Source organism: Bombus affinis, chromosome 5 (assembly GCF_024516045.1).
Source record: "Bombus affinis isolate iyBomAffi1 chromosome 5, iyBomAffi1.2, whole genome shotgun sequence".
In the NCBI taxonomy this organism is placed as follows: domain Eukaryota; kingdom Metazoa; phylum Arthropoda; class Insecta; order Hymenoptera; family Apidae; genus Bombus; species Bombus affinis.
Genome location: NC_066348.1, coordinates 10,399,587 through 10,413,266, shown reverse-complemented (window position 1 = coordinate 10,413,266; position 13,680 = coordinate 10,399,587). Strand labels below are relative to the sequence as shown.

Sequence of the window (13,680 nt, the reverse complement as noted above, 5' to 3'; positions counted from 1 at the left end):
AGTTTATTAAGTGAAAACATTTATAACAAATTTATCGCCACGCCAAATATAAATGTCAAATATCAAGAAGTGATCTTAAATATCACACTATGTCTAAATCCTCTTTTTACATCTTTCCTACATAGTCAGTCCTATGTAGATACATTAAAATTACTCGAATATTTCATTATCGTCACACCAAACGAACGACACTCTACATTCACTACGTATAAAACAATACAGTACTTACACGATCTTTATCGCAAATTACATCGATCCCATTTCCAGCACTGGTTGCCGGTATTTTCGAAATAGTAGCTGACATGTTCGAACTTATTTCCCTTTGTTGATAATCGTAACATCGACCACTGACTTGAACGTACACATGCAACGATGATATTCCCGCGACTGTGACCCCGAAATGAATCAATCTGATGACTTCGTTTGAAATTCTCAATGTCACAAAAAATTTCACTTCTACCCCGCAGGCATGCACGATTAACTTGTAGAAAATACACGGCCAGTTGGCAGACGTGTACGTTAATCGTTTATGTACGATTACGGTGTATTACGGAATGTATTCAGATAGAAAGGAGTTACTTTTCTCTAGTATCGCGTAACAAGAAAGTCACGATGCTGATTTTTCAGAACGAAGATTCGTACGTTCGCGGGCAAACCGAACGATCGTAACCGAACCGTTCAACACCGTATAAAAACCCGAACGACGAAAATGCGAAACGAAACCCGTACGAAAACCCGGTGAATATTACTCGATCGAATAAATAGTACTTAAAGAGAGGAATTCACGTGCATACACTGGATTACAAAATGATGTTAGTTTGACGGCGTACTAAAGCGGAATACCTACCGGCACAGCAGTGAGTTTGCTAGACCGATTATACAAGCTGATCTCCCTCCATCGTTTCACAACTGGTTATACGGAGATACCAGTACGGAGAGCCACATTTTACTCGTCTTAAATTTTACTTACATCCTTTAAGGATGCGATGGTTAGAAATTCATCGCAGCATATTGTTTATTAGATTAAGAAGTTAGTAAAAGTCAGAAAAGCGGAATTACAATGAATCGCGATAGTATTTGAACACTTACCATAGAAAATTTTTGTGTATATAATGCTTGTATTATATAAAATATTTTGAAATTGTATTAGGATTGCAATGAGACACGATTGTCGTGATTAGATTGGTCATATTCGAAAGCAATCTGAAACTTTGGAGGCAGTATATTCACGCACATCACTTAATTCAATACCATAAGCATATGTATGTTTTAACACAGAGAAACTATTTGAATATTTATCGTGTATTTCATACGTCCGAAGCTTAGATTCAAATATATAGGGTTCTATCACTGTCACATATAAATCACTCATATTTTTTTTATCCTGTCCGGTTCTAATATACTTGTCTGCGTCGATCTAAGACACTTGTTTAAATTCCAGTTTTAATGCCAAGTTAAATTCCAAGAATCAGTAAATCACTTTGTAACATCAAGTTTTTGGTCTTCTAAATACCATTTTAAATTCTAAATACCAAATTCATTTCTAAATGAATTTGGTTTTCATTTATCAATTTCATTTCTAAATACCAAATACCATTTTACGACGGGCAATGTGCTTTGGGTTAATATCTGCCACATTACAATTTGTATTTATTAGATAAAACAGTTCTACCGAAACAAACATTAAATTTCTAAGGAATTGTTACTACTACATCGGTTAAAATTAAAAAATATAAAAAATGACCTAGATATCTACCTGGACTCACTTAAGACGAAGTGTATATACATGTACATATTATATTTGAAATCTTAGATCTGTCCTGCTTTCTCTTACAATTATTTCCGGTACATTAATGTGTTCCTGCCTAATTGTAAGTGTTAATAAGATGTTATTCATTCATGAAACAAAGTGAATATCTTACAACCATTCTACATTTTTTTTACTCTCAAACTACATAGATACACGTAACACTTCAATAATATATTTATAACTTCAAAATAATATAACTTAATTTAACTTTCAATTATATACGTCTCCACTACGAATTACAAGAAATAGACATCTTTTATTTTAGCACAATATATTTTTAGTTAATATATAAAATTTTTAAGTGAGTATAATACTATTAATATTTTCGAAGTACATACTATATGTATATATTGTAGTAAAAATATATGTATTTTACATTTGTTGCCATTTATTTAATCTAAATAATCTAAATAACTTATAATATAAATATATTATATATAATTGTTACAACAGTTTTACTAATTAAAACATTAATGTTTCGAAAACAATAGTCAATTATTACAGTAATTCAAATATTCCCGCTTACGGTATCGATCGAGAGGGAAGTACAACATACATATATATATATATATGCATATATAAATATGTATATATACCGTGCAATACAACGAAAGTGTTGCTTTTACAATATGCATTATATTTAACTACATAGATTTGAGGAATTTCAGCAAAGCTGTTTGATTTTAGAAAAATTTTAAAAAAGCTTAATATAAAAAGTGTTATAAAAATTAATTACTGGATAAGAGTATAAACTTTTAACTTTTGTAGATAACCTGTTGTTACCCACAGTAAATATAAACGTAATCAAAGCATAAGAATTTTATTGTAAATGAGTGATTCTGCATAAATTGCATTATTGTACAAAACGTTTATAAGAGCACCTTGAAGAAAGGAAGAAACCTTGTCTTCATATAAAACTTATTTTGATTTTAAAAGTTAACTAAAAAGTGAAAAGCAATAATTAATTGAAAATGTTTAAATTTTTGGTACATCTAAATGTCTATTTTGCAAATAGTGGTATTATTGAATAGAAATATGTACACTAATATCTTTTTTAGATAACCTTAAGCATTGGGATTTATGCTGGTATATATATAAGTCAAAACTATGAGGTATGTTTTAAAATTGTCATTTCTTAATATACTTTAACTTAATATAATTTAATGTATCCTTTTCCGTCGTATAGTAAAACTCATATTTAATACATATAAATGTTGATTTATTACAGATACCTCGTGTAGATGAGCCTACTAAGATAATAGAACGAATAAAGGAAATTGCAGATGAATATAAAAAAAAATAATTAATAATGATTTATCTAATAATACTATTACATTTGTGGAATACGTTTTAATCCAGTTTATTGTACATATACGTTTATATATATAAACATGTAACACAATTTGATTTGGTTTGATTTTAATAAAACATTTTATGTAATGAGTGAATTTATAATTTACACATAAAGTAAAATGTACCTAAATTTACAGCAATTATTTACTTTAAATGTACATATTACATCTTTAAATAATTATATCTTACGTCATACATATATAAATCCACCACTAGAATATTCTAACCGTGCTTGTGGTTCTACAAATGCTAACCAATCAGATGCATGTGTTGGAAGTAATCCCATCGATTGACATTTGTATAATGCTAACGCAATATTTACCAATTGTCCCAGAAAGTACACAAACTTCTGTCCAAAAGCATGAGTTCCTTCTATTACTTTAAATGCTAAAAACAATTATTTTTATGATGAGCATAACTGGTTGTAACAATTTATTTTAATTTACTTGATTACATTTATTTTAATTAAACTATGATTGCTCTATATGAAGTATTTAAATGTATAGAATATTTCAGTTCTATATAGATATTTTTGTTTAAGCACTTCAAATTAATTTTTGTTAAAACCTTTAATAGGTTTAGTCTGTATTATATATATTTGAATGTATATGATACTCATTTTTTATTTATTATAAAATATATGTATGTAAACATAACTTGATATACTTACTTTGTTGAAGAGTAAATAATGCTTTCACTGGTCTAATTATTAACATACCAACCATCATAATAGGAAATATTGATATGGAATTACCCGCCATATACATTATAAATAAATTCATTGGAACTTGTTTAAGAGGACCTAGGGCTAAATCCCATGATTTCTTAATTATCAAATGATTAGAATCAGATTCTCTAATTGAATCGACGGCATGAAATAAAGCAACAGCAGGTGTATAACCTGGTGGTGAAGCAATATCCACATTTTTTTCTTGTTTATTCCTACAAAAAACGCATATTCAGTTACATCATTCTGCTCAAAAATTAATTCTCTGACAAATACAAAAATTATATCTACATTAATATAAAATAGGCAATAAATATATAAATGAAAATCATCATTGGCATAGTTTAACGTTCATTTTAATTAATATCTATAATAAATATTCTAATGCTTGAATTGTTTAATAAGACGATATTAGTACAATGAGTGTGTACTAAATAAAGTACTGTATTCTAACCTCTACATTTTTAAATCATTTAATTATCTAAAACTATTGGAAAAACCACAATTTTTATTAACATATTTAATTTTTACAGTTTAATTTATAAGATTATATAGATTATATAGATGTATATAAGTTAAAAAATGATTTCAGAAAGTTATCATATCAAAACAAACTACATTGTACATTGAAAATATAACTTGAATGATAAAGTTACCAACTTGTGAGCGAAATCCAAAGCCCATTTAGATCGTTTTATATTTTGCTTAGCTGCTGTCATTATTATTACATATGTCTACACTTATTATATTATGTATTATTATAATTTGTCTGCTAGTTACTACAATAATATAAACGTACAGTAGATTTACACTATACAATGACAGTATACGACATCAATCAAATGCTAAGTTCGTCAAAAATCAATTCTAATCGATTGCGAAATTTCAATATGTATAAAATTTAATAATTAAAATTCAGCATTATAAGAAAGAGACACGTATTACTGAAATCTAATAAATAAAACAATATTAGAATTATGGCATTAAAATTTAACATACTTACCACAATGAAATAATTTGAAAAAAGATTAAAATCGCAATCGTATCTACTTTAACATCTCACGAAAAGTTATTAACATTAAGTAATTGTTATGTAATAAATAAAAATTATATTTATATGACATTAAATGATGAAATAATAATTTTAATTATTTCCCTCATAAATATCAGAAATGAGCAGAGCATTTTATATACAGAAATAATATTGATAGAGATATGAAATTAAATTTTAATTATGTATATATTTCTATTATTTCTTTTTATTTCTAAAGGTGCGAATTAAAAATGAAATATAAGAAAAATGATAATATATAGTACAACTTTCATATTTTATTTCTTTTGTTAAATTTGCTTCTACATAGATATTGATTAAGAAAATTCGATAGTTCAACTGCAATTGATAATATTGTACTTCATGTTTCTTTTACTTAATATTTTATTTTAAGATGGAAAAATGTAAATGTACTATAAATTCAAGAAATCAGTTTTTGGGTTTAGTCCATGAAGATGAAAATGCTTACAGCAAAAACTTCGTAAGATTGTGTTTTATTAGTAAATTATAACTATTTTTTAGGTAAATATTTTATTCGATATAGGTTTAGAAGCATGAACGTAAAATTAATAAAATACAGATTCGAGATTAAAAAATGTTTTCACAATCAATTTTTTACGTGGTAAATTTATAAAACATTAATGCGTTATTTTAAAAATAAAATAACAGAATATTGTTTTATTAAATGTTTATGTATATATGTATCTTATGATTTGTTATTTATAGAAAACCTCAACATCTAGCATTAAAGAATGTTTTACAGAATATTCTTTAGAAGATAAAATTGAAGCTTTGAGGAATATATTTGTTCATAATGAAAGACATACACAAAAGTTACCACCGATCATAAGCAATATACATAATTCTAAACGAATAATTGATGTAAGACTGAAATCTACTATAACAAAATCTTTTTTATCATAATTTATATTTATTATAATTTACTATATATAATTATATAATTTCCAGAATTATATGTTTTTAATATTTGTAACTTCTTCTTATAAATGAAGTTTGATTAATTAATAATAGTAAAAAGCATTGTTGTGTAGTAAATATAAAAGTAATATTTAATATATCTTACAAATTATTCAAGGTAAAAGAATGTTTACAACCAGATGAAGAAACACCATTTCAAACAATTATTTCTGAATTAAGAAATACTGTAATGAATAGCTATTGGAACAAAGAAGTTGGTAAAACACGTTACCAAATTTCAAATCTACCAGTGGGTATGAAACCAATGGAAGTAACTTTTGGGAAAAAGCTTAAGTCTGGTATAAAATATCACCAATTAGTATATTTATATTGAAAAAATATAACTGCAATATAATACATACGATTTTGAGTATTTGCTAAATTTTGTAATTGAATAAAGTTTATGAAATATTTTCATCAAATATTTTCTACTAATTAGGAGAAACTATGGGTGAACTTGTTAAACAAGAAATAATAGAAAGTGATATTCCAGAACAAAATATTTTTGAAATGTATAAAAAAAGTCATAACAGTTATTTACCTGCAGAACAAGTTAAAAGACAGTATGAAATAATGAAATCTATCAAATGGCAATTATTAACTTACATACTACACAACTTTACATTAAATTTTCAGATATAAGAAACCATTTGATCAAAATTCATGTTTTGGAAAATTATGGAATGCTAATACCAAAGGTGAACGTCTAAAAAGACTCCTAACATGGATTATTGCAGATCCTGATCATTCACATTCTCATATTGGTAAAGTAAAGTAAGAGTAATAGCTTCACTATAACTAGTTACAATGGTAGTAATAAATATCATTGTAACTAGATATAGTGAAGCTATCAATTATATTATTACTGGAAAATCATATTATAATTATGATAAGAAAAAGTAGAAGAAACGAAATTTTTATTTAAGACAAAAGTAATATAAATTATGATTAATACCTTTATGTTAAATGAAAGAAACATCATGTTAATTTTAGAGAAAAATAGAAAATAGTTCTTCATTTTTAATGTTCCAATTATTTGAATGTTTTAGAGATATCATGAATATAATTGATGATAAAGTATATGAAAAAAAAGGAATATCTGAAATGTTAAACATTTTAAGTGATTGTCCTATAAATAATGAAGTAGTAGTGCAACAGAACTATTTACAATATATAAATAGTTTACGTCTGAAATTGAAGAAACATGTTCCAGAAATTCCATTTTTAGATATTTATGAAGATTTATTATCCCTTGATAAAGTATTAGATTAATCTTATTTCATTTTGCTATCTGTATAAAATTTGAAGACAAGTTTTATGTTAATTAAAGTGATTTTATATATGTTCATAGGATTATACAGACATTTTATCAGAAGATAAAGTCTTTTCTATCTTAGCTAAATACAAAATATATATAAATAAGACATTTCTAACACCTATATTAGATCTTCTTCAAATACGTAAGGAAGAGAATGTAAAGTATGAAGAGTTATTAAATCTTTTAAACTGGAAATATGACTTTCCTACATTACCAAAGATAGAAAGTAATGTATTTTTTAGAACTTTTAATTCTTCCGTTTATTTGTTTCATAAATTTTAATTTTTACGTGGTATATACATAAATAATATGTTAAAATACACATATTAGAATACTTTTTTAATAACATATCATTTTTCTAAATTAGAATATTTAACATTAGTGTCTAATATTGCATCATTTTTTCAGAGATTCCTTCAGAATGTCAACATTACAGTACTACATACAATACTACAATAGGAAATATAGAAAGCATAGATATTACAAGTTAGTATGTTCTTTATATATTTTAGATGAAATAAAAGATATATAAAGATGGACAAAATTTTATTTTTGAAAGAAATAAAAATAACATTCTTCAGAAAGATGTATTTTTATTTTTGTCTTCTTCAATAAATTGTTATATTAACTCTTCAAGTTAAAAAAGATATATTTCAAATGTAGATAAAATAATATTAAAAATATTATAAGCATTAAATCATTACATCAACAATATCTTATTATTTTTACAGATATTCCAACAGCAGGAATTTCTTATGTAGATTTGGATAGATGTACTGCTTACAGTCTTATACTTCCAAATATTTTTACAAAATATGGTCTTACCCCAACAGATCTATCTAGAGTATGTTTGAAAATAATTTATATAGTATTTGACAAAATTTTAATTTTATAATATAAATATACATGTTTTGTTAATTGTATTTCAAATAATAGCTTCGAAATATGGAAGAAATAAAAAATATTTTTGAAGCTATTGGAATCCAATTCCCCAATAACACCTTTGATTTGATTTGGAAAAAAGGACAAGAAAAAAGCTATACAGATAATGTATCCATAGAAATTTTTGGAAGCTTGCTTGATCAATATGATGATTTAATTCATGATAAAAATAATTAAAATCCATAATTTAATACTGAAATTTAATAAAATATGTACATATATAACTATATTATACGAAATTACAAAGTATTTTTTATAGTATGTTTACATAAACATATATTTAGCTAAATTACATTTAAATATTTTTTTAATATCAGTTACACGAATAATTATTTTAGTAACTTTTTATAAATCTTAGTAATAAAAAGTTTATTGTAATCTACATAAAATGCCTAAATATTTTATATATTATATATACAATTATTATTATTATATATATTATTATACAATTACCTTAGAAACTGGTATTCAATTCAACAAGTAATATTTACATAAAAATTTCTATTAAGATTAATTTATATACATATATAAATCATTCTTATCAAATATTAATATTGTGGTTTCAAAAATTTTGTTTTCTTTGGTGATAGTTCATAATCCTTATGTTTCTTTAATAATTTTTCATATTTATGTTCAATCTTTGCCATTTTCTTATAATTTTTCCAATTTTTTGCCAATTGCTCATCTGAAATATCTACTTCTTGTTTTTCTTCCATCTCCGTATGTTCATTGTTCTGTTCCTCTTCCATGAATTTTTCTATTTCAGGATTCATTCCTTGAAAACTTACTCTGCCATCGATTAACTTCTCACAGAAGATATAACTAGGTTCAATAATAAATCTTTCTCTTAAATAAAAAGTAAACAGATAATTTTAATCTTTTTATGAAATACATATTCATTTTATTCAAAATAGACTGTGATTATAAATATACATATTGCTTTATTTTGTCATGTAAAAATTACGTTTATTATAATAATTGTTAGTCGTTACTGTGCAATTACTAAGTGATATAAATATTTTATATTGACAAAGTATAATTATTAAGAAAATAAAGGGATATCCAAATACTTATGTGTTAAGTTTAAACTTGTTAAAATATTCGTTTAAGAATTGAAAGAAACTTACGAATCTTTCTTCATACGTTTTGTCAGTTCATTTCCAAAATATTCTTCACCTTCTTCATGAAATTGCTGCTTCTCTACTTTTTCTTTCGTCCGTTTCATAAACTAATAAATAAATAATATTCATTAAAATATAAAATTATACACAATTTTATACAATTTTGTTAACTTACTTTCATTTCTAAAATACTTTTTGATAATTTTGCTTTGTTAGCACTCATCTTTGTTTTTCCTTTTTAAATCAAATATACAAAATATAAGATACAATTGTTATTTTTATAGTTCAGATTATATTTCAATGAAAATATGTGTAATAATGTATTATGATTACAAACTTCAGTATAGCACGTGATTATTATTACAATGCACAATAAACGCGGAGCCGTATTGGTAGTACCATCTGCCTGGTAAGTCAATAACTATCAAGAAATTAAATTTTTATATTCAAATTAAATAATTATATCCAAATAGGGAACTTTGCACTAATTGCGTGTAATTAATTATTTACGAAGGAAATTGAAATAATATTACGGTGATAATATTATATAATAATAATAATAATATTAGCGGTGATTTCTGACAGTTAGAGTTTTAATTTAATTCCTGAATAGTTTAAGAACTCGCCTTGCTGATTAAGAAATTTTATTTCTTAATTTCGTTTCAAAGAGATTAGTAGTAGAAAAATTTTACCTAGGAGCCGAAAAATTTGGTGTTGATTATACTTATCTGAGTCAACATGCACTATATATTTCAAATATATTTACATTTGAATCTTTTTATGAGATTATTTGAAATTGTAAACAAAAATATGTCAACTATTTTAAAAATTTTACTATGCTTCTACACATAAATATTCAATATGAAGTATTTATTACTTTTAGTCTACATAACTTTAGAATAACAAATAGATAATGTAACAAACAATTGAAACATAAATCATAATCTTTTATAGTCTTGCATTGGATTTTTTAATAACGAATTGAAATTACTTTTCATGATTTTTATTTACAGATATTAAAACTTTACATAATTTTTACATTACATTGAATTATTAAATATTCATTAACTAATGTTGTTAATTCATTACTCTTTCTTCTCTGAATTCTTCACTTCTTTGTATTTAGCTAAAATACAAAAAAATAATAATTACATCTTAACATAACATTTGAATGTGAATTATTGAATGTCTGGTGATAAAAGGAAATGTTTATTTAATCAGGTAAAGGAAATATTTATAAAAGTAAATAAGGATGACAATAGGCAGACTACCTATGTGATTATACATCTACTTAATCAGAGATTTTGATTTCTTTGAATTTTGTACTTTTATGGGAGAAGTTTCTTTTACTGTTACTAATTCATGAGAATTTGAATCTCCTTTATTGTGATGAAATGAGACGTAATGAGCTTCTGTTAAATTATCTCCTTCAGATCTTCCAAAGACTAAGACAAAAATTTTTGTAAAAAATCAATTTTAATGTTAAAAAATGTAATGTTTTACTGTTATGAAAAATCTATTATTATTAAACATCTATAATATAAATTTCATGTTCCTCTAAATTTTTGTAATATTCAATTTTGGAGATTATATTCATATAAAGTTAAATATGTTATAGAATACACTGTACTGTACAATGGCAAACCATATTAACATTATTATTGTGTAAGGTACAGGAGGAATGATGCAATAAAATAATTTTGTTGTTGCATCCTACCTCCACTTTTTCAGTTGTATTGGTTGATACAGTTGTATCGCTCGTTTCTTTTTCAAAAAGTCGAGCTATCATACGAAAATATTCTGATTCAAGCACACTTTTCAATAATGGAAATTCATTTACTGAAATTTCCTTTTTGTTATCCCCTGGTTTCACTGAAATTTTTAATGCAGCATAGAAATTTATACTATACTTTTATATTATAAGCACATAATGTATTACATAAGATACATTTACAACACTTTTTTTATATCCATTTCTGTATTTTTTTACAAATGAATAAATTTGTTAACAATTTAAAGACTTTAATATAAAAAATGTCCTAAATTCAATTTTAAAATAGAAACATCATTTTAGTATTAATAATAAACAATATTATGTGTGAAAGAGTTCATATTGCTTGCCATTTGTATGATTAATACATAAAATAAATAAATAGATTTAAGATCATATTAACAGTTGTGTAGAGCAATAAAAGTATAAAGTAATATACATACCACCATAAATGAAATTGTAACTAATATTTCCATAGTGTTCTACTGTGTTTAATGCTTGTTTTGCTTCTTTGGGGAAACAAATACATCCAACAATACTAGCACCTGTAGTTGTATAAAACAATCTTTTTAATAAGCCTCCTCTGAGACTGAATATTAATCCTGATAAACCACCAATACCAACAGCTCCTATTCGTGGCATAATATTGGCTTCATCTTGGAGGTAATCAACTGCAACTGAAATAATATTACATTTTATTAATATTAATAGATTTGCATGCTATAACATGTTCCATATGAATGTATTTCTAAACTTTGTACTACACATAAATGCATACATTTAAGATTTTCAAAGGTACTTGAAACATCATGGGAAACCTTGTCTAATGTAACTTTTATCTCCCTCACTGTTTGACGTACTTTTCTAATATTTTCTTCCACAATAGAAGGATATTCTATGCTATAAAAAATTAATCATAATGGATTGATTATCTTCATAATATAGTACAATGTTTTCTTATAGATTTTACTTCCTAAAAAATTTTTTTAAATAATGAATCTATATTATAGATAAATCACATTTTCATAAGTCTTTTAAGAAACAGGGATAAAAATAATGTTATCAATATGAAATTACTTGCGCTTTACCATGGCATCTGCTTAGAATACCCATCATCAATAGAATAAATGGGTAATTCTGATGGTTTTATTAATTTCTTTCCTTGTGTTTCATTACTACATGGTGTAGCATCTTCAGGAGAAGTTGGAGGTTTCATTGCTGGTACTGCAGCACACAGCCCACACGGCATCAAGAATTTCTTGAACAACTTCATGTAAATATATATTTGATTTCTGTTTTTCATATTAGTAATAATATTTAAATTACTTTTGAGAAACTGTTTGCATTTATTAGAAATATACAATGTTTAATAGTAATTAAGAAGCTATATTAAAAATTTCTTTACATTCTAGTATTTATTTAATTTAATAAATGTAACAGAAAATATAAAATAAAATGAAATGAAAGAGAAATCATAAAATTAAAATAAACGATAGCGAAAACGTTATGTTTATAATTACCATTATTCGATACATTTTAAAATGCGATTTAATGATAATTTTCTTAAGAACACGTAATTCCTTATAAACTATGTTAGAATGTTTGAAATAATTTATAAAGATATTCGAGCATTATCAAAATTATGAACGAATTATAATTTGGCACTGTAGAAAATTAGTTCCACAGGCCAAAGACGAAGGATGCGACATCTAACGTTACTTTCAGAAGACGCAAAATTATGAAATATTTAAAAGAAAACAAAAATGATGAAAACATATGTACATATTGTTAAATATTTACCCTGTTCAAATTTTATTACCATCGAATAATGTAATTAAAATTTATTTAAGTAATGAAACTCCTTTTCTACTGAAAAAATAAGTATTTAAAATATTCATTATTAATATTGCTCTTAGTAAAGTGAAATAAATAAATATTATCAATTTTTAATATTTATATTTAAACTTAAGTAAAATAAATGCAAAAATATTAATTTTAAATATTCTATAGATATTTTAAAAGTACAAATATGTTCCTAAAAATATAATTCCATTACAATATATGTATAAGGTGTATGTGTATATACTTACCAAATTTATATTCGACTTTAACCAAAATTTATGCAAAAACGACGTAAGACTTAATCACTAAAATCAAAAATCTTTGTACATTTTGTACTTACATTACTTCACACAAAATTGACATGATGTTTCAAGGCTTTGTTTATGCTGTCAATTATAAATATTCCTAACAGTTTAAAAAAAAGAAAATCGGAATGTTGTATAAATTTTATTTTTTTCTGTGTTATATGTTGTTATATATAATACAAACTACAATGAGTTTAGAATTTTTTCTTCTTTCAAAATTAAGTATTTTGTAATTCGTTAATTGATACTTCAATAGTTATAATAAATTGCATTATAGGAATTATTATTTAAATACATACTTTTATGCCAGTTCTTCCAAATTCTACTAACACACGTGGTTGATAATCATCGCATCGATGAATTGGTTCTCTGCAAGTTATATCTCTGCCAAATATATTTCCAATAGTAGATTCTAAAAATCTGTGTACGTAATTGTGCATAACGATCCCAAAAGATAATGTA

The 13,680-nt window shown here is 24.7% G+C and overlaps 5 protein-coding genes across 8 annotated transcripts in view; 1 reads left to right on the top strand and 4 right to left on the bottom strand.

The window, feature by feature from the left end:
* The window catches only part of LOC126916798 (long-chain fatty acid transport protein 4), a 30,857-nt gene extending 30,020 nt beyond the window's left edge, over window positions 1–837 (bottom strand). Inside the window, exon 1 of the mRNA XM_050722967.1 lies at window positions 230–837. Coding sequence (XP_050578924.1) covers window positions 230–304 — 75 coding nt within the window. The 5' untranslated portion in view covers window positions 305–837. The remainder of the gene's footprint in view (window positions 1–229) is intronic.
* Window positions 838–3,154: 2,317 nt separating this feature from the next.
* On the bottom strand, window positions 3,155–4,750 carry LOC126916800 (ER membrane protein complex subunit 4). 2 transcript variants are annotated; one of them, XM_050722970.1, is made up of 3 exons: window positions 4,551–4,750; window positions 3,834–4,105; window positions 3,155–3,550 (listed from the first exon to the last, which is right to left on the bottom strand). In XM_050722970.1, exons 1-3 carry the CDS (start codon window positions 4,607–4,609, stop codon window positions 3,354–3,356), a joined length of 528 nt encoding a protein of 175 aa, XP_050578927.1. In that variant the 5' UTR covers window positions 4,610–4,750; the 3' UTR covers window positions 3,155–3,353. The 2 variants fall into 2 exon arrangements, with proteins under 2 accessions (XP_050578927.1, XP_050578928.1); XM_050722971.1 differs by lacking the exon at window positions 4,551–4,750 and adding an exon at window positions 4,182–4,308.
* Window positions 4,751–5,220: 470 nt separating this feature from the next.
* LOC126916799 (EF-hand domain-containing family member B-like) lies at window positions 5,221–8,471 on the top strand. 2 transcript variants are annotated; one of them, XM_050722968.1, is made up of 10 exons: window positions 5,221–5,422; window positions 5,668–5,823; window positions 6,038–6,218; window positions 6,359–6,482; window positions 6,556–6,693; window positions 6,969–7,179; window positions 7,271–7,463; window positions 7,646–7,723; window positions 7,969–8,081; window positions 8,174–8,471. In XM_050722968.1, exons 1-10 carry the CDS (start codon window positions 5,336–5,338, stop codon window positions 8,354–8,356), a joined length of 1,464 nt encoding a protein of 487 aa, XP_050578925.1. In that variant the 5' UTR covers window positions 5,221–5,335; the 3' UTR covers window positions 8,357–8,471. The 2 variants fall into 2 exon arrangements, with proteins under 2 accessions (XP_050578925.1, XP_050578926.1); XM_050722969.1 differs by having other exon boundaries at window positions 5,269–5,563.
* Window positions 8,472–8,663: 192 nt separating this feature from the next.
* Window positions 8,664–9,696, bottom strand: LOC126916801 (M-phase phosphoprotein 6). The gene is made up of 3 exons (XM_050722972.1): window positions 9,476–9,696; window positions 9,307–9,407; window positions 8,664–9,025 (listed from the first exon to the last, which is right to left on the bottom strand). The coding sequence occupies exons 1-3, from the start codon at window positions 9,521–9,523 to the stop codon at window positions 8,728–8,730; spliced, it is 447 nt and encodes a 148-aa protein (XP_050578929.1). The 5' UTR covers window positions 9,524–9,696; the 3' UTR covers window positions 8,664–8,727.
* Window positions 9,697–10,287: 591 nt separating this feature from the next.
* Window positions 10,288–12,782, bottom strand: LOC126916968 (MICOS complex subunit MIC27). Of its 2 annotated transcripts, none has more exons than XM_050723335.1 (6): window positions 12,592–12,782; window positions 12,160–12,363; window positions 11,850–11,971; window positions 11,515–11,748; window positions 11,018–11,172; window positions 10,288–10,426 (listed from the first exon to the last, which is right to left on the bottom strand). In XM_050723335.1, exons 2-6 carry the CDS (start codon window positions 12,342–12,344, stop codon window positions 10,409–10,411), a joined length of 714 nt encoding a protein of 237 aa, XP_050579292.1. In that variant the 5' UTR covers window positions 12,345–12,363; window positions 12,592–12,782; the 3' UTR covers window positions 10,288–10,408. The 2 variants fall into 2 exon arrangements, with proteins under 2 accessions (XP_050579292.1, XP_050579291.1); XM_050723334.1 differs by having other exon boundaries at window positions 12,160–12,338; window positions 12,592–12,781.
* Window positions 12,783–13,680: the final 898 nt, after the last annotated feature.

Bases quoted from the DNA above. Each gene is read 5' to 3' on its own strand.
- LOC126916800 (XM_050722970.1), bottom strand. From the start codon at position 4,609: ATGACAGCAGCTAAGCAAAATATAAAACGATCTAAATGGGCTTTGGAT. The intron at 4,106-4,550 runs GTTGGTAACTTT...CGTTTTTTGTAG, and splicing joins GCTTTGGATTTCGCTCACAA to GAATAAACAAGAAAAAAATG. The intron at 3,551-3,833 runs GTAAGTATATCA...AATTGTTTTTAG, and splicing joins ATTATTTACTCTTCAACAAA to CATTTAAAGTAATAGAAGGA.
- LOC126916799 (XM_050722968.1), top strand. From the start codon at position 5,336: ATGGAAAAATGTAAATGTACTATAAATTCAAGAAATCAGTTTTTGGGT. The intron at 5,824-6,037 runs GTAAGACTGAAA...AAATTATTCAAG, and splicing joins ATTCTAAACGAATAATTGAT to GTAAAAGAATGTTTACAACC. The intron at 6,483-6,555 runs GTATGAAATAAT...TTAAATTTTCAG, and splicing joins GCAGAACAAGTTAAAAGACA to ATATAAGAAACCATTTGATC.
- LOC126916801 (XM_050722972.1), bottom strand. From the start codon at position 9,523: ATGAGTGCTAACAAAGCAAAATTATCAAAAAGTATTTTAGAAATGAAA. The intron at 9,408-9,475 runs GTAAGTTAACAA...TTTATTTATTAG, and splicing joins AAAGTATTTTAGAAATGAAA to TTTATGAAACGGACGAAAGA. The intron at 9,026-9,306 runs GTAAGTTTCTTT...TTTTTATTTAAG, and splicing joins AAACGTATGAAGAAAGATTC to AGAAAGATTTATTATTGAAC.
- LOC126916968 (XM_050723334.1), bottom strand. The intron at 11,972-12,159 runs GTAAAGCGCAAG...AATTTTTTATAG, and splicing joins TATTCTAAGCAGATGCCATG to CATAGAATATCCTTCTATTG. The intron at 11,173-11,514 runs GTATGTATATTA...TAAAAATTTCAG, and splicing joins TTACAATTTCATTTATGGTG to TGAAACCAGGGGATAACAAA.